The 24713-nt window shown below is 37.1% G+C and overlaps 1 protein-coding gene across 1 annotated transcript; it reads right to left on the bottom strand.

Moving 5' to 3' along the window:
• Window positions 1-599: 599 nt before the first annotated feature.
• LOC131160655 (bet1-like protein At4g14600) lies at window positions 600-24713 on the bottom strand. The gene is made up of 4 exons (XM_058116507.1): window positions 24425-24713; window positions 24224-24347; window positions 1518-1574; window positions 600-1036 (listed from the first exon to the last, which is right to left on the bottom strand). The coding sequence occupies exons 1-4, from the start codon at window positions 24481-24483 to the stop codon at window positions 875-877; spliced, it is 402 nt and encodes a 133-aa protein (XP_057972490.1). The 5' UTR covers window positions 24484-24713; the 3' UTR covers window positions 600-874.

Genomic DNA, 24713 nt, shown 5'->3' with positions numbered 1-24713 from the left:
TGATGGCCATTTCAGGATTGATCTTTCTTAGAATTGGAAGAACTTTTCTTTGGCTACCATTTTTGGTAAGGAAGGAAGACAGGCTTTAAACAGCTAGCGTTTTCAGAGTGAAGGTTGAGCAAACAGCTGAGTTGTTTGGATGCCTAACCATACTAACATCGACCCTACCTAACCTACTCATTTCCAGCCCTAGCTACTTCCCACAGCCCACATCCCTAATGCTTAGCTAGTCATTTACCATAGTTCTCCCCCTCTTGGTAGCCATCCCACCATACTACAATTTTTTAATTTATGCTCTCTCTCTCTCTCTCTAAATTTCAACTCACTAGTAGTCTAAACGAACAATTATTGGTAGCCATCCAACCATAGCACAATTTAGATCTATAATTCTCTCTCTCTCTCTCTCTCTCTCTCTCTCTCTCACACACACACACAATTTTTAACTTCAATAATGATTTAAGAATGATATATTGTGGGTTTGTGGGTAATCACTCAATCATGGTACGAATTTTGAATTTTATGATATCATAATGAATATTTTACTCTCAAGTAGGCCAGGAGGCCTTATTCTTATCACGATTCCATTCACATGTAAGGAGTGAAGAGGAAGGCACTTTCTTTGGTTCAAATGTAGTCTTCACTACACAGAATGCTTCAGCACAACGGATGTAACTTCAGGGGTCTTCTATTCCATAGAAAAAGAAAAAAAAAATGTTTAAAACAAAAAAACACTGATTTCATTTTTATAACAACATTGACCAAGTCCAGAGGCAGCTCCAATCTGCATTGTCCCTGGACATGCTTGCCAATTTCTGATCAGCAAATCATCTGAGGCAGAAGGGCTTCGTTGTGGCCAAGCTAAAGAAATTGTTCATCATCTTCTAAGATGCTTGGACCATAAGTAAACCACACAGAAACACAAGAGTCCAAAAAGGACCACATGAAGGATGTGATTTGAGCTGTGTTTAGCAATGGTCCTGTTCAACCTTCTCATGTTGTTCTTCAACCCCGCCTGAGCTTTAGCCACTGTCATTTGCTGTCGTTAAGAACCAGAAGCAGCGAGTTTGTCAGAATCCAGTCTGTTTTTCACTTCACCCAGAATAATGGAAATTTGTTAAACCCAGACACTGCTACGACCAGATGCTTTCTTTTTAATTTTTGGTGTGGTAGGTCATGTGTCCACATTTATTTGGTGCACCACACCCCAAAAATGCGTGGGACCCAATAAATAGATGGTGAAGCCCTACCCTGAGATATTTGGGAGTATGGATTTCAGGGCTTTGATTTAGATTCATGTGGGTTTGGAAGAAACTCAACACAAACTTGTATAATGTTTTATCAAAATCCACACAAATCTAAATCCAAGATCCCAATCCATGCTCCCAAGCGCAGGGTGAAGAATTTCTCCTTCTTTGGGACTTAAGAACGTAAGGGAAACAACCGATGTACAACCAAGTTAAATGGAAGCATACCAACACTTAAAATGCGATTGTGAGTAGGCTGAGAGAAAAGTTTACCAGTTGAGAGAGGTAGTCATTCTGAAATTTTGCTTCTGACTCAATTTCTTGAGCTACCTGCAAAGCAAAACTTTAATAAGAATTCACAGAATAATGAGAGCAGGAATAATCAAGCAATGTGTGTAATGAGACAAGCACACTTGTGACAATCCACAAAATGACAATGAGCTTGCAGGGTGGTAGAGACCAATATTTTGATGATTGGGGTGTCATCCGCTAAAACAGAGCCCAGAACTGTTAGGACAAACACAAGACTAGCCTCATTTTGCTCATTCTCACTCTTGACAAAAAAAGGAACAGGCAAACATTGACCCCGATAGTTTGGCAAACTACTATAAAGAATTTAGCCTTCTATTAATCTGCAGACCATATGTTCAGTTTCAGAAACAGATGAAAAATGAAACCACTTCAACATGGAAGAGTTCAGGAATGTGGGCATTCAGAAATGCTTATGCAGTCTTTTAACTTGCTGACACACGTTCTGGAAAAAAATGAACATCTTACAAGGATGCATTTAATGTTTTACATACAGCTCAATACATACATAAGAATGAACTTTTCAAAAACAAAGATAAATTTATCTCAACCCATATGTCCCTAAGGATAGAATATGATAATATTTTGTTTAGTAAATAAACTTCAATTTTTCATGATCCAACACAATGCATGGAAATAATGCAGCTTAAAGAATTTAGTGTCTAACTTCCAGAAAAGAAACAGGGAGAGAAGGACAACATGCCAATATAAGAACTACTTCAACAACAAAAATAACCAAAATAAAAAATAAAAAAATAAAAAAGCTCAAGAAGAGCTTGAAAGCAAAAATTTTAACTTAATATGCATCTCTGTGTGCACAGGTGCATATGCAAGGATCAGAGAGGCACAAGGGAAGAAAAAAAAAAGCATTCAAAATGAGGACAAGTTTAATCCAAATTCCAACTTTCTGAGTTTTAATTTCAATTCCTAAACCAATCAATTTCAGCATCTAATCAGCAATATTTATGTATGCATGCACATTTATTTTGCGCTTAACACGTGAATGACCAAGTTAAATTGAGGCCCCACAAAGTGTAAAATTTAAATATAAAAAAGGGCGCATAAGTCAAAAGTAAAATTAGAAGTCTAAACAAGCTAAAAAAATCACTAGCTAGGAGGTAAGAACAACCTCAGAGCAAAATGGAACAAAGAAAGTGGAAACTGCACCTAATGGCCACAACATAAGAGTACGACAAATAAGCAAAGAAAAACATAAAAGTGGAGAAAGCACTACAATATGTGGAAAGCATAAAAAATTGACATTTGACCTTTACAGGTTGTTGCAATTTTATTCTGAGTAAATGACTACTTGCAATACAAAGAATATGATTGCTCAAGAGAGTAAAACTACAGGAAAATGAACATGACCAAGCTGTCAAAAAGAAATGGCCTTGCAAACAGTACACAGCTTGGATTCATTTAGGAAGGGCCAAAAGCATACACTTGAAATGTCAACTTATATATACTTTATCAATTTAAACAGATTCAAAATTAAGATATATAAATATAGAAATTAATACTAATGTCATTTTAAATAAGATGACATTAAAAAAATAAAGTACAAAACTTCATTTACAGTACATAACAAAATCAGAACAAAGCCCTTCCCTTTTTTTTTTTTTTTGAGAGAGAGAGTAAAAGCAACATTCCTTTTTATGTCATAAATTTTAGATATAATGGAATACATATTATGTATTAAACTTTTCAGCAATTTATTTTTCTTTGGTGTTTATTTTTTCAAATCCTAACATATCTCTATGCAAACTTTAAGTTTCAACCAAAAAATTTATTAATACTTAATAAAAATTGTCCAACAATGATTTGCAATAGCTTATAGTGGGATAGGAAGTAAATGAAGAGAATAAAGATTTAAAATACAAATAAAAATTAAAAATTAACTAATTATACAAAAAATAAATGGAAATATATTGTACACGCACTGTGCGTGTTCAATGACTACAGATTTTTTAGGATGAATTATATATTTATATGATAAAGATTCATATTTATGCAATTACAAGATTCATGCATACACTTAGCAGATATTATAGGAGAGGCATAGCAAGATACCCAATGACCAGTGCCTCATGGCAGACAATGAATATGATATCGCAATTTAATGTTCAATGCCATGGGCCACATGGCAATGGAGGAGGAAAAATAAAAACCTTGGCAATGAATAAATGAACATCAAAAGACTAGAACAACCAAAGAGCAAAAGTGATCGGTTTGAAGGAAGCTGTGGCCAGGTCTGCTGTAGCGGCACTTGGCCGGGCAGTTGGGATTGCTCATCTTAAACTCCTATCATGCTCAATTCAAATATCAAATCTTTTAAAATTTAATTCTTATACTTACATAAATAACCCATTTTTTAAAAAATTTGCAATAACAACAAAAAATCTAGCCTTAAGCCCTACTAGATGGAGTCAGCTATATGAATCCTTTCCGCCAATTTACATAATTGTGAACAATTTCCAGCAATAGTTTGAGGTCTACCCCTACCCCTTGTACTACTACTAACACTAACTAGCTTACTCCTCACAGGTGCACTATTTGGCCTAAGTTGCAAATGCCCAAACAGTATGAGTTGTCCCTCCCTTATCTTTTACAAGTGTTATGTCTAACTTACCACAAATATATTCACCCCTTAATTTACCTTTTAACACTATACCACTCATCCACATTAACATTCTTATTTCAACAAATTTTACTTTTAGAATATCTTGTTTCTTAATTACCCAACATTCTGATCTATATAGAATAGTTGGTGTTATAGTCGTCCCATAAAACTTCCTTTTCAATTTTAGGGATATTCTATGGTCACACTCAAAGCACTTCACCATTTTACCCACACTAATTGAACTATGCATAGCATCTTCTTCCATCTCTCCTTCAGCCTACATAATAAATCCAAGGTACCTAATCTAGTACTGCTATAAATAACTTCACCATCAAGTTTAATCTTTTCTCCAATATTCCTCCTACCATGATTAAAATTACATTTCATATATTGTCTTATTTCTACTTATCATAAAACCTTTACATTCTAAAGTTTCTCTCGATAATTCTAACAAAGATTCTACTTCACCCCTAATTTCATCAATCAAGACAATATTATTTGCAAACAGCATCAACATACACCATGGAACCTCAATTTGGATACTCATAATAAGTTCATCCATTACTAATGCAAAAAATAAGAACTTGAAGCAAATCCTTGATGTGCACATGCTGTGATTGGAAATTCCCTAATCTTAACGCTAGTCATTACTCAAGTGTACATATCCTTAATGGCATCACTATACTACAATATACTCCTTTTTTTTTCTCTCTAAAATCCACCATAGAACTTCTCTAAGTACCCTATCTTAGGCTTTTACTAAGTCAATAAAGCCCATATGCAAGTCCCTCTTCTTTTCCTTAAATTTTTCCATTAATCTTCTTAAAAGATATATAGCTTTTATAATTAATGTTCGAGACATAAAACCAAACTAATTTTCCAAGATTGTTGTTTCTAACCATAATCTTTGTTCAATCACCCTTTCTGACAATTTCATTGTATAATTCATAAGTTTAATTCCACAACAATTATAACAATTTTGAACATCTCATTCTTTTTTGTATATAATATTAACATGTTTTTCCTCCTTTCGTCTACCATTTTCTTATGGCTTCATTAGGTTCGGCAAAATAGCTACTCATTAGAATAAGATGGAATATAGTTTAAATTTTGGAAATAAAAGGAATAGTTATTCCTTATATATTCCTAATTATTTCATTCAACATGTAATAAGAAATGAATAGACATCTCCATGATGAAATTTGGGAATAGTTATTTCTTGTCTATTCCTTATTGTACAACAACAACAACAGCAAAACCAAGCCTTAGTCCCACTAGGTAGGGTCGGCTATATGAATCCTTTTCGGTCAATTTATGCAATCATGGACCATTTCTTTTGATAGATTCAAGGATATTAAATCCTTAATCACTATCTCTTCCCAAATTATTTTAGGTCTACCCTTACCCCTTCTACTACTCCCCACAGTAACTAAGTCACTCTTCCTCACAGGTGCACTATGTGGCCTACGTTGCAAGTGTCCATACCATCTGAGTCGTCCCTCCCTTATCTTATCTTCTATAGGAACTACACCTAACTGACCACGAATATGTTCATTCCTTAATTTATCTTTCAATGTTATACCACTCAATCATCCAAGCATTTTCATCTTGGCAACTTTTACTTTTTAGATATTATGTTTCTTCGTTGCCCAATATTCCGATCCATATAACACAACTGGTCTTATAGTTGTCCTATAAAACTTCCCTTTCAATTTTAAGGGTATTCTATGATCACAGAGCACACTTGAAGCACTTCTCCATTTTACCCAACCTACTTTAACTCTGCATTACATCATCTTCGATTTCTACTTCAGCTTGCATAATAGATCCAAGCTATTGAAATCTACAAGTATTATTTATTTCTTCATCATCAAGTTTAACTTTGTCTCCAATATTCCGTCTATCATTACTAAAATTATGTTTCATATATTCTGTTTTATTTCTACTTATCCTAAAACTTCTAGATCCCAAAGTTTCTCTCCATAATTCTAACTCAGTCTCTTACCGAATATTTTGCAGTTGTTATTTTATTTATAATATAATTTTTTTGTATAACTAATTCTAACTAACCTACTTAAAATAATCTATTCTTGAGAATAGGCAATAGGCATTCCACAAACCACACTTAACCTTAGAATTTATCATTGTGTTAAATAAATTAGTTAACCATATAATTTCATTATCACCTATGCATTTCCAAACTTCAATTGAATGTCATCTGGTCCTATAGTTCTTGGTCTTTCCATTTTCAAGCCTTCTACTTGGTTTTCATTAAATAGTTTATTAGAGTAACTTCAACATCTTTCTTTTATGTCTTCCTACATAATCAAAATACTATCATCCTCACTTTTTATACATTTTACAATACTTAAGTCTTTGCTCTTTATTTAGTTCTAGCAAGTTTAAATATCTCTCTTTTCCCATTTTTGTATGTAGCATATAGATTACAATATACTCCATGTTTAGCTTCACTAACGGTCTTTTTTGCATTTTTCTTGCTTCTTTATAATTCTCAAATCTTTTCATGTTTCTATATTAGTGAGGGTTGGTATTTTTTTTTTTTTTTGTTATTTCTATTGTACTTCGGTGGCATCCCCTTGATGCATTCATCCTTCAATTAATAATATTTCTCTTTGCTAATCACAAAGGAAAATAATAAACAATATACCCTTCTAGTTGAGGGAAAAATATTTTTAAAATGATAAATAATCTACCCTCCTGGTCAAGAAAAACTATATTTTACTTTTATTCTGTCCTCTCTTAAAGGTTATTAAAAAGTATTCCTCTCTCTTCTTAGAACATGTATTTGTTGTAATAAGATCATATGACATGACAAAGTCAAAGATCATATCACCAAACTCATTTTTAATTCATACCCATGTCCTTTATGTACCCTTTCATGAATTTTATTATCATTTTCAATGAATTCATTAAAATCAACTCCTATGAACATTGTCTCAATCCCAAATATCCTTGTATAAAACTATCCATATCTTCCAAAAATTGTCCTTTAAGCTTTTCATCTAAGCCAATTTGAGGAGCATAAGAACTAATGAGATTTATTATCTCTTGACCTAAGACCATCTTGATTATTATGATCTTATCCCCTACTTTTTCAACAACTACAAAACTATATTTTAGGAAAGGTCTACAATGACTTCTACCCCATTCTTATATTTTTCTTTTCCAGTGTATCAAAGTTTAAATCCTAATTTTTCAATTTTCTAGCTTTCACCCCTATCCACTTAGTTTCTTCAAGGTAGATTACATTAATATTTCTTCTAATCATTGTGTCAACCATCTCCATACTTCTACCTACAAGTGTTCCTATATTCCATGTTGCTAATATAACTCTGGTCTCTTAAACTAACTTCCTTTACCCATCCACATCCAAAATGTTGTAGGAACCCTCACATATTTGACACCATACCTAAGTGTCACGGTCCGACTTTTTCACACCGTTGTGAAGGAGCCGTGCGGCGCTAGCTAAAGCACTCTTGCTTAACTAGCCAGCCTATCGTTTACCAACATTCATCCACGAAGCACTTTCATTAACATTCAATCAGATAACAGCGGAAATAATAATCAATTCATGAAAGCCGTGGCAACCAAACAATAAACATTGAAGCAAACGTAATTCATTAACAAATCCTCCGTTGACATGTTGTACTTAGCGAGGGAGGCAAGTAGGCTAAGCACGTTGACAATTGCTAGTGAGTTTTACAATGATTGATGAACACTCACCCTCCCCTAAAGAGCTTTCTGGACTATTCTCACTCTGGCACTAGGAAACATCAAAGTGACCGAGGAGTCATACTGCCTTATTTGGCTTACAATGAAATAAATACTGGAAAATAACCCTACACTAGTATTTACATGATGGAAACCCATCCCAAACACACGAGGTAAGCGGTCACAGGCAAGCATAATGCCTTGAACAAGCTTAGCTCGTGACATTCTCCCCCACTTATGCGGTCGACGTCCCCGTAGACTTTGACGCTAGGTACACTTCAACTTCGTCTACGAACGGTTGCATGTCTTCCGCAGAAACCCAGCTAATTTCTTCGTCACCAAGGCCTTTCCACTTTACTAAGAATTCCTGCCGCTTCTTCCTTGAGGATGTGAACTCTCTGTCTGCAAGGATTTCTTCAACTTCACGTCTGTCAGGTTGCATTGTACTCACTTCTGCTCTGGCTGACTGATTTCTGCTTAGATCGTCGGTGTCGGCGTTGTACGGCTTGAGGCAGCTGACGTGAAACACAGGATGCACTTTCATCCAAGTCGGAGGGTCGATTTTGTAGGAGACCTTCCCGACTTTGGCCAAGATGGGAACTGGTCCTTCATATTTGCGAAGTAGTCTCCTATCTCGTCCTCATAGTGACCTGACTTGTTCAGGATTGAGCTTAACAAGCACCAAGTCACCTACGTTGAAGTGCTGCAGTCTTCTCCCTTGATCTGCCCACTTCTTCATCCGCTTAGTAGCTTTCTCGAGATAGGCTCGGGCAATCTCAACATTTCGTTTCCATTCTTTGGTAAAGACGTACGCCCTGGGACTCTTTCCTATGTACGGCTCATCCACTGTGTGAGGTAACAGCGGCTACTGGCCTGTAACAAGCTCAAAAGGACTCTTGTTGGTTGTGGAGCACTTTTGAGCATTGAAACAGAACTAAGCCACATCAAGTAGTTGCACCCAATTCTTCTGGTTGGCGTTGACAAAGTGGCGCAAGTACTCTTCAAGTAGCCCATTGAATCTCTCCGTCTGTCCATCTGTCTGTGGGTGATAACTCGAAGAGATTTCTAGTCGTGAACCGAGGATTCTGAAAAGTTTTGTCCAGAAGTTGCCGGTTAATATTGAGTCTCGGTCACTAACAATGTCGTGGGGAACACCCCAATATTTCACAATGTTCTTAAAAAACAACTGTGCTGTCTCCTCTACCGAACAGTACTTCGGTGCGGCTATGAATGTACCATACTTCGAAAACCTGTCTATAATAACAAGTATAGACCCTGCGTCTCCCACTCTGGGCAGGTTGGTGATGAAGTCCAATGAGACACTTTCCCACGGTTTGGACGGTACGGGTAGGGGCTCCAACAGCCCAGCAGTTTTACTCCGCTCAACCACGTCTTGTTGGCAAGTGAGACAAGTTCGGGTATAATCAACCACATCATCAAGCATGTGCGGCCAATAGTACCCCCGCTTCAATAAGGCCAAAGTGCGCTGCCATCCTGGATGTCCGGCCCACATGGTATCATGACATTCCTTCAGCAATGTCTTCCTCAGATCACCTGCTCTTGGCACAAAGAGCCGGTTACCATGGGTTATCAGCAATCCATCTTCCATCCAAAACTGTCGTGCCTTCCCTTCTTCGGTAAGTTTCATTAAGTTCTGCGCAACTGGATCTTTGGCTAAGTTCTCTTTGATGCGCTCCCACATCGTTGTGGTAACAATACTTGAAGTCAAATGTGTTACCATTTGTAAGGCCGCCAGTTCGGCCTTTCTACTCAGTGCATCCGCGACTTGGTTCAATCGCCCCGCTTGTGCTCAAATGAGAAATCAAACTCTGCCAAGAATTCTTGCCATCGGCCTTGCTTGGGTGTCAACTTTAGCTGTGTGAAGAAATGGCTAACACCTGAATTATCTGTTTTCACCACAAACCTTGCCCCAAGTAAGTAATGCCTCCACACACGGAGACAATGTATCACCGCTAACATCTCCTTCTCTTGAGCTGTGTACTTCCGCTCCGCTTCACTAAGCTTACGGCTTTCGTACGCAACAGGGTGTCCCTCCTGTATCAAGACTCCTCCAAGGGCGAAGTCTGATGCATCTATCTGTACCTCGAAGGGTTTCATGACATCCGGAAGAGCCAGAACCGGATCTCTCATCATGGCATCCTTCAAGTCATCAAAGGCTCCCTGGCACTCCTCTGTCCAGTTCCACCCATGACCCTTCTTTAGTAGTTCTGTCATAGGGGCCGTTCTCCGTGAATGCCCCTCAACGAACTTCCTGTAGTAGTTGGCAAGGCCAAGAAAAGAACGCAACTCTTTCACTGTTGTTGGGATCTTCCATTCTTGAATTGCCCTCACCTTCTCCATATCCATTCTGATATGACCTTGGTCAATCACATAACCAAGGAATTTGATGCTTTTCTGAGCTAAAGAGCACTTCTCTTTCTTCATATATAGACTGTTCCCCTTCAGCCTATCGAATACCTTCCGCAGATGCTCTTTATGTTCCTCCAGAGTGGAACTATAGACAACAATATCATCCAAGTACACCATGACAAACTTGTCAAGGTATTCACGGAAAACCTGGTTCATCAAGGTGCAGAATGTTGCAGGCGCATTAGTCAACCCGAACGACATCACCAAGAATTCATATGCCCCATACCGTGTCACACAAGTAGTCTTCGGCTCATCCCCATCAGCAATTCTCACCTGATAGTAGCCTGACCTCAAGTCAAGTTTAGTGAAGTACTTGGCGTGACTCAACTGATCCAATAAATCAGCAATCAACGGAATAGGATACTTGTTGCGCACTGTCACCTTGTTGAGCGCACGATAGTCTACACACATCCGCAGGCTCCCATCGTGTTTCTTCTGAAACAGCACCGGTGCTCCAAATGGTGCTTCGGAAGGGCGAACATATCCCGCTTCCAATAACTCATCAAGTTGCTTCCTCAATTCCGCCAACTCTGGAGGCGCCATCCGATATGGCCCTTTTGCAGGTGGTTTCACCCCTGGAAACAACTCGATCTCATGCTCCACACCCCGTACTGGAGGTAATTCGTGAGGTACCTTATCCGGCATCACCTCCTTGTACTCATCCAACACCGCTTGGATAGTTGTAGGCACCAGCTCTTTGCCTACTTCTTTATCTACCACCACCGTGGCTAGATATGTCTGCTCTCCCTTCCTCAGACCTTTCTTGAGTTGCATGGCTGAAAGGAACTTCCCATCATCTCCTTTCGTTGCAACAGCTTGTACCATGCATGGGTGATCTCCCATCAGACATAGGGAACCAGCCGAAGGCATCAGCACTGCCTTCGTTCCCCTTAGGAACTCCATTCCCAAAATGACTGGAAAGTCATCCAATGGCACTGCTGTGAAATTCACATGACCTTCCCATTGCCCAAGCTTCACAGTAACTTGCTTGGCTACTCCCAGAGTAGGCTGGGCTACAGAATTAACTGCTTTCATGCGTCCTGTATCCTTCTCTAAAGATAAGTTGAGTCTCCAAGCTTCTGGTTGCGAAACAAAGTTATGGGTAGCCCCGGTATCCACCATAGCGCGGGTGCTCTTCCCATTGATTTTCAAGTCCACAAACATTAGCCCTCTGGCTCGTGTAACCTTTGGGGCTTTCGCCTGCTTTTCCAATGCGCTCACCTGCCGCTTTGCACCCATCCTCGGGGTCTCATCTTCTTCCCCATCGTCTTCCACTGCTTGTTCGGCAATGGAAGCCTGTAAAGCATTAAGTGATGCCTTGTGAGGGCACTCAAAAACTCTATGAGGACCTCGACACAGGAAACACTCAAGTTTACCCTTTCCCTTGGGTGTGTTGAACCCTCGAGACGACGAAGCTTCCTTTAAGGTTGATGCTTTATAGTCGGCTCCCCCATTCTTGGGTTTGCCTTTCTTGAAAGACTTTCCATTGTTTCCCTCTCCGCCAGATCCTTTGGACGAAGTGGTTTTCTCCCCAGCATAGTCAGTCAAGCATTCTGCAGCAGCTTGTGCAGTAGACAAGTCTTGAACTCTTTGTCTATGAAGTTTAGTCCTTGCCCACAGTTTCATCCCCTCAAGAAAATAGAACAACTTGTCCTTCTCCAACATATCCTGAATATCCAACATTAAAGCAGAAAATTGTTTCACATATTCGTTGATCGACCCCGTATGCTTGAGATCTCTCAGTTTTCTCCTTGCATTATACTCAACATTTTCAAAAAAGAATTGGGCCTTGAGCTCTCTCTTCAAGTCTGCCCAACTATCAATTACACAGTTTCCATTCTCAATGTCATTGTATTTAGCACGCCACCATAGTTTGGCGTCACCCACCAAGTACATGGTTGCAGTATCCACTTTCACCTGTTCTGAGGGTATCCTCACAGCGCAAAAATACTGTACCATATCAAACAAGAAGTTCTCTAACTCCTTAGCATCACAGGCACCCCCATACATCCTGGGTTCAGGTACCTTGGTCTTACTAACTCCTGGAGTGTTGGAGTTCCCCATAGCAAGAACCATCAAATTCACCTTTGCATCCAGATCAGCCATCCGGGCCTGCAAAGTTTCGACAGTGTGGTGAAAGTCCTCTGACATTTCACTTGTCAAACTTGCTTGATGTTGCTGTGATCCCATCACCTCATCAACAAGTCCCCTCAGTTGGGCCATCTCGTTGGCCATATTGTTGGTTGTCTCTTCAACCTGTGCTTCCAGTGCACTAAGTCTTTCAGCATTGTTTGGTGCCATGGTCAATTACCAAAACTTCCAAAATCCCACAACGAAGGTAACTGAATTCTCGTAGCAACTGAGCCTTGGGCTCTCACCAAGTGTCACCGACTTGGCTCTGATACCAAATGTCACGGTCCGCCTTTTTCACACCGTTGTGAAGGAGCCGTGCGGCGCTAGCTAAAGCACTCTTGCTTAACTAGCCAGCCTATCGTTTACCAACATTCATCCACGAAACACTTTCATTAACATTCAATCAGATAGCAGCGGAAATAATAATCAATTCATGAAAGCCGTGGCAACCAAACAATAAACATTGAAGCAAACGTAATTCATTAACAAATCCTCCGTTGACATATTGTACTTAGCGAGGGAGGCAAGTAGGCTAAGCACGCTGACAATTGCTAGTTAGTTTTACAATGATTGATGAACACTCACCCTCCCCTAAAGAGCTTTCTGGGCTATTCTCACTCTGGCACTAGGAAACATCAAAGTGACCGAGGAGTCATACTGCCTTATTTGGCTTACAATGAAATAAATACTGGAAAATAACTCTATACTAGTATTTACATGATGGAAACCCATCCCAAACACACGAGGTAAGCGGTCACAGGCAAGCATAATGCCTTGAACAAGCTTAGCTCGTGACACTAAGCGCCGACATAGCACATCGCTTCAAGGGGACAGCCTAGCCCACCCTGCCTCCCCCATTTCTCATTGCACCCAATTAGTATAAATGCAATGTGTCGTTCGTAGGGATGCCCCCAACCCATAATTAGTAAGGATTCATTTATAGAGATCTGACAAGTTTTACTCTAGCTATCAGCTACCTAATGCAATCCTCCTTTACCCAAGTTTAGGGCCGACTGTTCGGGAAAACATTTAGAACATTGAATGCGTCACAAGAGAACTAATAAACCACGTCATATAATATTAAATTTTCAAATTTTCATGAGGAAAGGAGGGGGGGTTCCAATAATAGGAAAGCACCTCATGAGAGAATCAAATTAAAAGGTCTAATGATTTATAAAAGCAATTGGAAACATAAAAAATCAAGGAGAAATGACTTCTCTTTGTCATGATTTCATATGAAGAGACTCAAATCTGAAAAGAATAGGAAAGCACCTCATGAAAGAGTCAAATTAAAAGGTCTAATGATTTATAAAAGCAATTGGAAACATAAAAAATCAAGGAGAAATGGCTTCTCTTGTGACGCATTCATGTTGCTAATATAACTCTGGTCTCTTAAACTAACTTCCTTTACCCATCCAGGTCCAAAATGTTGTAGGAACCCTCACATATTTGACACCATACCCGAGCGCCAGCATAGCACATCGCTTCAAGGGGACAGCCTAGCCCAACCTCCCTCCCCCATTTCTCATTGCACCCAATCAGTATAAATGCAATGAGTCGTTCGTAGGGATGACCCCAACCCATAATTAGTAAGGATTCATTTATAGAGATCTGACAAGTTTTACTCTAGCTATCAGCTACCTAATGCAATCCTCCTTTACCCAAGCTTAGGACCGACTGTTTGTGAAAACATTTAGAACATTGAATGCATCACAAGAGAACTAATAAACCACATCATATAATATTAAATTTTCAAATTTTCATGAGGAAAGGAGGGGGGGGGTTCCAATAATAGGAAAGCACCTCATGAGAGAGTCAAATTAAAAGGTCTAATGATTTATAAAAGCAATTGGAAACATTAAAAATCAAGGAGAAATGGCTTCTCTTTGTCATGATTTCATATGAAGAGACTCAAATCTGAAAAGAATAGGAAAGCACCTCATGAGAGAGTCAAATTAAAAGGTTTAATGATTTATAAAAGCAATTGGAAACATAAAAAATCAAGGAGAAATGGCTTCTCTTTGTCATGATTTCATATGACGAGACTCAAATCTGAAAAGAATGGTCCCTGTTTCAATGGAAGCAAAGATCTTTTACCATCTACAATCAACGGGTGACGCATATATGTCACTAGACAATTGGTGTCTATTGCAGCACAACCATTGTTGTGAATAAATTAATTGAATGTCATCACATCTGACTGCTTTTGGTTATATTAAAGCAAAACAATGATAATGTAACCAATTCAAATCTATGGCACAAAGGTTGCCTAGAGCCTAGGCACAAGGCGATGGCGCATGCCTCATAAAGGTTATGCACACATTTACTAAAATTATGTGTAAAATGTACTAACTAATGGATTCTAGATTTGTAAATGCATTAGCACCAATATTTGAAATTTTAAAATACCAAAGTATTAAGTAGTAGAACAAATTCATAGAAAAAAAAAAAAAAACTAATGTAGGACAAGAAGTCAGACTTGGATAGACCGGTGTTGGAGATTAATGGAGAAGAATTGGACAAGCGATGTTGGGTTTAATTAATTAATTAATTATGTCTAAAGGAGCAGGGTTGTGTTCGGTAGCTAACAGCCAATGTAAAACTTTGTCAAATCCTGATATCATGAATTCTCACCAAATTCAACTAGGTCAAGGGAATAGATCGAGTCAATATAAAAGGCAGAGGATATATAAGTAAGCACAAAAAATTAAGATTAGACTAGCAACTTGGAATATAGGAACTCTTACGGGAAAAAGTATGGAAATAGTGAAAATAATGTTAAGGAGGGAAATTAACTTAAATTTGCCTTCAAGAGATGAAATGGGCAGGAGAGAAAGCAAGAAAATTTTAAAAAATCAGGATTTAAACTTTAATACACTGGTATAGAGAAACATAAAACAGGGTGGGTATTATTGTAGACAAAGACCTAAAAGATAACGTAATAGATGTTAAAAGAATAGGGGATAGTATCATTAAAATCAGGATAGCTTTAGGCTTGGAGATAGTGAACATCATTAATGCATATGCTCCCTAAATAGGATTAGCAGAAAATCTTGAAAGACAATTTTGGGAAGATATGGACAATATTTTACAAAGGATACCAATGTCTGAAAGACATCTGTAGGAGCTGATTTGAAAGGTCACATTGGAAAGGATAATATAAGATATGAGAGGACACATGGAGGCCATGGATATGGAGATAAAAATGAGGGTGATGATACAATCTTAGATTTTGTCATGTCTTATGATTTGGTTATATTGAATACTTGCTTTATAAAAAGAGAAGAACACTTAATAACCTTCAAGAATGGGTGCAGTAAAAGCCAAATAGATTTCTTCATAACTAAGAACAAGGATCGTCTATCTTGTAAGGATTGTAAAGTTATTCCAGGTGAAAGTTTGACTACACAACATAAAATCTTAGTATTAGATATACATATTAAAAAATGGATGAGTAGCATAAATCAACACAAGAGAACAAGATCGTGGAACTTGAAAGGAGATAATATAGAATTTAAAGATAAAATGAGCAAAGAATGTGATTGGATAATAGGGTATTAAGTTGATGCAAATATTGTTTGGAATAGAATGGCAAATTCTATCCTATAGCAAAAGAGGTTTTAGATGAGTCCAAAGGAAGATACTTGGGTAGTAAATAAAGTTGGTGGTGGGATCAAGAAGTACAAAAATCTGTCAAGACAAAAAGAAATTGGTATAAAATATGGAAAATTTGTAGAAATATATAAAATCTTGAAAAATATAAAGAAACAAAAAAATGCAAAAAAGACTATTAGTGAAGCTAAACATAAAGCTTATGATACTTTATACACTAAACTAAATACAAAAAAAAGGAGAAAAAGATATTTATAAACTTGCTAGAGCTAGAGAAAGAAAATGCAAAGATTTAGGTGATGTAAAATGTATAAAGGACGAGAATGATAATGCCTTAATTAGAGAAGAAGACATAAAAAGAGGTGGCGGAGATACTTTGAAAAGTTGTTTAATGAAAACTAAAATGAAAGATTGAACTTGGAAGTGACAAATGAGAAAAATACTAAAAATAGAATATTTATTCGCAAAATTAGGGTCCTTGAAGTTCGGATGGCATTAAAAAATATGAAAAGTGGGAAATCTATAGCACTAGATAAAATATCAATTGAAGTTTGGAAATGTTTAGGAGACAAAGGAATTGTTTAGTTAACTAATCTATTCAACACTATAATAAAAACCAAGAAAATTCCAAGAGAATGAAGGAAAAGTACATTACCACTTGTGTACAAAAACAAAGGCAATATTCAAAATTGTAATTACTATCATGGAATTAAGATTATGAGTCATACGATGAAATTATGGAAAAGGGTAATTGAACATAAAATAAGATTAGAAACGAAAATTTCAGAAAAATCAATTTGGTTTTACGCCTAGGAGATCAGCAACAGAAGCTATTTATCTTTTAAGAAGTTCAATGGAAAAGTTTAGGAAAAAGAAAAGGGATTTGCATATAATTTTTATTGATCAAGAGAAAGCTTATGATAGAATACCTAGGGAAGTTCTTTGGTGAGTCTTAGAAAAGAAGGGAGTTTGTAGTAGATATATGGAGGTAATTAAGGATATGTATGATAGAGTAGTGACTAGCGTTAGGACTGTAGGAAGTGAATCTAGAGATTTTCCAATCATAATAGGTGTACATCAAGGTTCTACTTTGAGTCCTTGTCTTTTTACTTTAGTAATTGGTGAACTAACTAAGAATATCCAAAATGAGATTTCTTGATGTATGTTGTTTATAGATGATATCATGTTGATTGATGATAGTAGAAGTGGAATGGAATCTAAGCTTGAACTTTTTGGAGAGCCACATTAGAGTCTAAAGGGTTCACAATAAGTAGGAATAAGACAAAATATATGAAATATAATTAATTTCAGTAATGCAAGGAGCAGCAATAGAGAGAAGTTTAAACTTGATAATCAAAAGATTAATAACACTGATAGATTTACATATCTTGGATTTATTATGCAAGCTGAAGGGGAAATTGAAGAAGATGTAGTACATAGAATTCAAACAGGTTGGGTAAAATGGAGGAGTGTGTCAGGTGTGTTGTATAATCATAGAATACCCTTAAAATTAAAATGAAAGTTTTATAAGACGGCTATAAGGCTAGTTATGCTTTATAGTTCAAAATGTTGAACAACTAAGAAACAAGTACAAAAAATAAAAGTTGCTGAGATGCAAATGTTAAAGTGGATCAGTGGTTTAACATTAAAAGATAAAGTAAGAAACATATACGTAATAATTTAGGCATAGCACCGGTTGAAAACAAGATAAGAGAGGGGCAGCTTAGATGGTTAGGCATTTGAAACATAGGCCTAGAGCACTTGTAAGGAGGAGTGAGTTAGTCATTGTGTTAACATGAAAAGGGGTAGGCCCAAAATAACTTGGAATGAGGTAGTGAGGAAGGATTTAGTAGCCCTTAATGTAATAGAGAAAAACGCACCTGATTGGGTGAATTGGCAGAAAAGGATTCATGTAGCTGACCCCACCTAATGAAACTTAAAGCTTGTTATTGTTGTTGTTGTAGTTTAATCAATAATAGGATTATGTGTATTTGGGGATTTGTAATATTTGTGGGGGTTCTTTTGTAATTGCATGTATTGTTACAGATATATATATATATATATATATATATGTAATATCTTGTGATAAGCTTTCTAATAAATAGGGTGCAAAAGCCTGTTATGATAGGCAGGCAAGCCTTGATTAAGCCTTTTAAAATATTGATTCTCTTTATCTCTTCTGACTTTCTATCCCCGTAATACATCAATTTCCATGTCCCAGATTTTTTTAAAAAAAAACTAACTGCAATGTCCAGAAATTGCAGTCATGCCCTTCATTTTCAAACTCCTCTTTCTAGTCATCCTTTCACAACACTACCATTACCAAACAAAACAGGCACCCTCAAAAATTCTTTCCTCAAAAATTCTTTCCTCAAAATTTCATCACCTTCCAACAAGCTACGTGATCCCACGTGTTGGCAGAAGATTTCCCAGCCACCAGCCTTCCAAATCCTAGCTTTACATCACCACTAGCATTGAACCTACCACCTTCTGATATACCTCCATGCCAAATCTTATCACTGGAAATTTGCCACCCACCTCACAGTCTCACACACCTACAATGTGCATGTGGGAAAATTTTCCCTTGTTCTGCAACTTACCAAACCATAATATATCTGCTTCCAGTGAACTTTACTTTGATTTTTCCTGCCAAAAAAAAACTGAAACTTTTTTAAGAACTTGCAGAGAAAGTTGATTATGAAGTCTAGTACAGATCTGAAAGATTCATCAGTTTTTCCAGCATCAAACTTAGACCAAATTGCTGCCATTTGTACAAGGTTTTTTGCGTCAATCAAGCACTGGCTTTTGAAGAGTCCAAGTTCATTGCATTTTATTTGTGATCCTCCAATCTTTCAAAATTCAAGGCCATTCCTCTTATCTCCCCCAAATTATGTGTTGGTTGTAATTCCATGATGCTGTCCTGCAACACTGACTCACAAGAATAGTTCCCCAAAAAAAAAAGCAGCAGAATTTCCAGAGGTAAACAGCAAAAAAAAAAAAAACCACCAACCCACACAGGAGTGGGTGGGCGTTGATATAGGATGAGAAACTGGTATTTGGATCAATCATTTTGAACAAATTTGGAGGCCTGTCAAAGAAGAGGGTCAATGGATTATTTGGTTCTCATCCCCTATACTCTTAGCTGTTTATTATGTATGTTTAGTGTTTAGTTTGTTTGTAGTAGGGATCATGGTTATCAAACCCAGACCAGACCAGCCAGTTCAACCGGGTATAACCAGAACCAGCAAGAAAACCGGTCAGGCTACCTCTCCAGGCCCGGTTTTGAAGAGAACTGGGATTGAGCCAGGCAACCCTGTCAAAACCGGACTGACCCAGCCTAAACCGGCTTCATGTCTTTAATAAAGTCTTTAATGAAAAAAATTGATGATGCATTTTTGGATGAGGAGAGTCTTGAACCTGTGACCTATTGTGTCATAAGAGAGTGAGTTGCCAGCCACACATAAATATATATTATATATAAGATTATTCATGCCAAAATAATACATTAAAGAAAGGCAACTTGTATTTTCACAGAACAATTTAAATAAATTTGATTAATTTTTAGTTTACTCAAAATTTTCCTTTTTCTTTTAATTTTTTATTTGACAAATATTAATAACAGTTATAAGGTGTAATAAGTTCCAGTAATTTTCAAACAATAAAAATTGTACAAATTTTATTTAATTTGTTATTAGTAAATAATTGTATATTGCAATTAATCATTTTGACTAATATATTTAATTCTATATATAATATATATGACGCTACCTGGTTCGACTACCAGTTTGACCCACCCATCTAACCGGTTCAACCAACACAATGACTTTACCGGGTCAGCCACCAGTCCAGGTTTTAAAACCATGAATAAGATTATGTGTTTTGACTTTTGAGGGATTTTTGTAATATTTGTGTATTTTAGGGGGGTGTTCGTAGTTTATGTAGTTTTAGGAGTATATGTGTAATTTTTTGTGTTATAGCTTTCCTATAAACAGTGTTTGAAAGCCATGTGGAGGTGGTTATGTTGAATTGAATTCAGAACTAATGTGTAATCATTTACCCCCAAGTGTATCTCCTTCTCCCCCACTCTTCTTCTTCCTTCTTCTTCTTCCCCTTACCTTTTCTCTTCAATTTCTTCTAATCTCTCTCTCTCTCTCTCTCTCTCTTGGATAAAGATTTCATTAAAACAAGATGAAGAAAACAATTAAAGAGAAAGAGGATAAGGCATCCTCCAAACAAACCAAAAAACCAGGAAAGAGAAAATACAAAAGATTTACATGAACACTGCCTTCCAGTCCCTATGGATATTGGACAGTGCAAGACCCTCAAAAACCCCAAAAGAGTGAACCCAAAAGGAAGCCAAAAAAGTTAGCTTTCTCCCAAATCAAACTCGGCGGTGTCTTCTAGTCTCTAAGAACTTTTGTGTTTCTTTCAAGCCAAAATGTCGACAAGGTAGCAAAAAAAGCACAATTCCAAAACGTCTTCTTTTTCCTACCCCTTCCACAACCCCAAAAACGTGTCGCTATGAACTCATGAACAGTCTGCAGTGCCAACCAAACCTCACCAAAGCCAAAACAAAAAAACAATTGTTCCACAAAATCTCGCCATCCCACAATGTAAAAAATAAATGACTATGTCTCATTCTCCTGAGAACACATTATGCAAACACCTGGCCTGAGAGCTCTGAGGGGCCTCCTAGACCAAAGCAAGTTGTTCGTATTAACCCTGTTGAGAACCAATGTCCAAATGAAAGCTTCAATAAAGGGACTTTAGCCTTCCAAACAACTTTATCCAAATAGAAAGGACTAGTGCTAAGAGATTTAGTAAGATGAATGACTTTGAAGAAAAAGACCCCAAAGAGTCCCCAATCCAAAGCCTAGCATCCCCCCACCCATTAGGATTGAAAAAATTCAAAACGCTCAACAGGCAAGTGATCTCTCTCTCTCTCTCTCTCTCTCTCTCTCTCACACACACACACACACACACACATATTGAGACTCCTCAAAAAATGGAAATCCCAAGATATAACACCCCATTCAGAAGAATAGAATTCTGAAAAATCTACTGTCTCTCTCTCTCTCTCATTGAGACTCCCCAAAAAATGGAAGTCCCAAGATACAATGCCCACCTCAGAAGAATAGAATTCTGAAACTGATGTGTTATGAATAGAAGACAGTCTATACAAAAGAGGAACTGAAGATTCCAATGAAGTCTCACCCGCCCAAATATCCTCCCAAAAACAAACCCTATCCCCAATTCTGACATAAAAATTAATGTGAGGGGGGGAAAAAACAGAAACCTGTGAAGCAAATTTCCAGGGGCTCACATGAGAAAAAACACATAATTTCTCTGTTGGCAGCAGATCCTTGAAGCTGTCCTACACCTCAAGGGATTCACAGCAACTCTGACTAAGAGCAGCAAAGCAAGTCAGAAGAAGAAGAAGAAGAAGAATAAGAAGAGAAGAAGAATAAGAAGAAGTGAAGGAAAAAAGGAGAGAAAAAATAAATGTTCCAGAAATTCCAGGAGAAAAGAAGAACAGAATAAGGAGGATCACAAAAGCTCTGACCAAGAGCAGAAGAGCAAAGGAATCACTGATTTTTAAGCAGAAGGGGAGAGAAAGAAGGTATGTACTCAAATATTGATCAAGAATAAGGTGGGAAAAGAATATGACTTGTGTGATTTTTTTGGTTGATCAACAGCTTCATGAATTTTGCTTCTTAGATGGATCACAGCTGAGACTTTTTTTTCTTTAAAAGAATACTGAGAATTGAGAGATGTTAGATTGCAAGAGAGTTTCTCACCTTTTTTTTATAAGCATAGACTCATGGCTAAGATTAAAAGGGGGGAAAAGGCAAAGAATAAGGGAATAATACATGAGGTACACCTCTCAAATAGAACCTTGCCTCCACCCCTATGAGGTGCAAGCCTCATAGTCTCTGTGAACCTTATGCCCAGGTGTGCCTTAGGCACACCTTTATTAATTATTACTAATATGATTGCCTGTTTAAACATTAATATCTTTAGCAATCAGTACCAATTGATAGATGTTGCTTAAGGCACACCTTCATTACTACTATGATTGCCTGTTTAAACATTAATATCTTCAGCAATCAGTACCATTTGACAGATATTGCTGAAGGTACGCCTTTATTACTACTATGATTGCCTGTTTAAAACTTTAAACATTAATATCTTCAGCAATCAGTACCAATTGACAGATATTGCTTCTTTTTTGCTCTAAGACCAATTGATAGATATTTCTTCTTTTTTATTCTTAGAGCTTCTCTTTGTCATGATATCTCATATGAAGTGAGACTTGAAGCCAAAAAGAAAGTTCCTCTGAAATTGAAGGAAATATCATTTACTAACCACATTCAATGGGAGAGAGACAAGCATTGTCACTATTAGCAGTAGCGATTGTTGTGACAAAAACCACAACATGTAAATCAACTCCACATCAGCAAACAACAGCCTTTGGTTATGTTAAAGCAAAACAATAATAACATTAACCAATTCAAATCTATGCAACATATGATGGCCTGCTTAAACATTAGTATCTTCTTAACAATTTCCAGATACAGCAGTTCATGTTTTTTTTCATTCGACCTAAAAGATGAACAAGGATGGTCAATTGCTGATGACACAGTTAATTTCCTAAAAAAACATAAAACTCTTTTCAATAAAACCTTAAATTGTTCAATGACTATGCTATAGAAATTTTTTTTATCCAGACTGAACTTCAATTTTTTGATAAGATTTGAACCCAACTTCTGTTTTGTAGCACCAAAAGGATGTAATAACCAAATTTCACTAACAAAATACAGGTTTGTTCACTGCAGCTTGTAGGACCTGAGATGGATGAAAATGAGCATCCAAAAGACAATGAGCAAATACAAATAATAGTGACAATGACCTGCATAGAAAAATAAAACAACATACGTTCACTTTACTTGTACAAACACCTTCAATTCTATAAATTGTTGAACACATTTCTCTCCTATTGTTAAAATCTTGATCCAGATATTAGGTTCTTACAATCTGCAAACCACAACATGATGTGATTACACATTTACTCTAAATTTTTCTTCAGTGGTAGGATCCTTGTGGGATACCAATCCCAAGTCCTTGAACCATAGGATATTCCAATATGACATAGAATTTGGTTATCAAAACAATAACTTAAGCTTATTTCTAAGTTTTTCAGCCTGTCTTGTTTTGATAGACCTCTAGTTCAATACTAAATGACCAAATGAAAAATATAAGTCCAATTATGTACCCAACAGATAAATAAAAGAGGTCTATCAGATTGAATTTAGATGGCATGATAGAGCAAAACTTTTATCATTAGTGTCCAATAGGAAAAACCTCTTGCATCCTCACTTCCATATTTTCTCTATTTTATGAATTCATTTCTTAGTCTTTCATTCATTTCATCTCCTCCTGGATCAAAGTTTGGCAGGGCATTAACTTTCCATTTTCCTCCTCTAGTTTTTTTAACTCTTAATCTTTCTTTTCCCACCCTCTCTCTTAAATCATAATTCTTCTATTTTACTAGTTCTCTTAAGTCTCATTTGTTTTCTCACGTAGTTAAAGCATTCGGCATTTTGCTATTGTTGATTCATTAAAAACTATAAAACAACAAAGCCATAAACACCACCTTGATTACTTGTATGAATCCTTTTCCACCGTTCAACTATTTAATATTGTTTTTAGTCCGTAATTTCAGTGTGCAACTAAATAATGTCATGAGGGATAATTTTATTTGCCTTTCTTTTATCCAGCTTGAGGCTTTGGCAGCTGCTCCAAATTCTTAAGATGCTACATTCACAATTTCATCTTTAAATTCAAATGTTATTCTTCTAGTTGGTAGAATCATTACGCTTCTTTACAATCCGATCAAAAACACCTCAGTTAGCAGTGTTAAGAGCATTGCTTTCTCTTTACAACTTAGATAGTATAATTCCCCTTGCGCGGGTTTATAAGTCTCCCACAGGCACAGAGTTACAAAGGCGAATCCATAAAGCATATTGCATCAGTCTTCTTTCTTTCTTTGCCAAGTGAATAATAAAGCAAACAAACCCAAATACGCATCTAACTTAAACTGATCAAAATTTAGCATCGGAATGGAAACAGAATTGAAACTCACATTTTTAAGCAATCCAACTTTCCTGCGAAGACCCGTAATCTCTTCATCTAAGTCAGCATGCAGGGGATCGATCCTCAATTGAATTTCTTCAGAACCAGAGACTGCTCTAGCGCTGAGACCTTCTCTGCAGAAAGGGAAATAAGAGTGAGAGACAAAGGACCAAGGGGCAGGGTGAAGCAAAGAGAAATGGGTTGGACGTACCTGGATCTGTAAGAACCTCCACCATACAAAGGGCCACCGCCTCTGTTGAGGCTGGCCATTGCAGGAGACTTCGAGAGCGAAAGGTTGAAGGTAGAAGAAAACCTAGATTAAAAACAGGGGTTCGATCAGAAACGCAGCATGGGAGTGTGTAATCCAAAACGCGCAGTGGGATGAAACCGTTTCTGCTCAGCCTTATTAAAAACGTTTCAGATCTGAAGAGTTGAAACGCCGTGTTTCAGTCAAAATGTTTTTTTTTTTTTTTGCCCACATTAATGTTCTATCTTCATGC

The sequence above is a fragment of the Malania oleifera genome, chromosome 7 (genome assembly GCF_029873635.1).
Source record: "Malania oleifera isolate guangnan ecotype guangnan chromosome 7, ASM2987363v1, whole genome shotgun sequence".
NCBI classification, from domain to species: Eukaryota; Viridiplantae; Streptophyta; class Magnoliopsida; order Santalales; family Ximeniaceae; genus Malania; species Malania oleifera.
The sequence above is the reverse complement of the archived record's forward strand: the minus strand, read 5'-3'. Positions and strand labels throughout refer to the sequence as shown.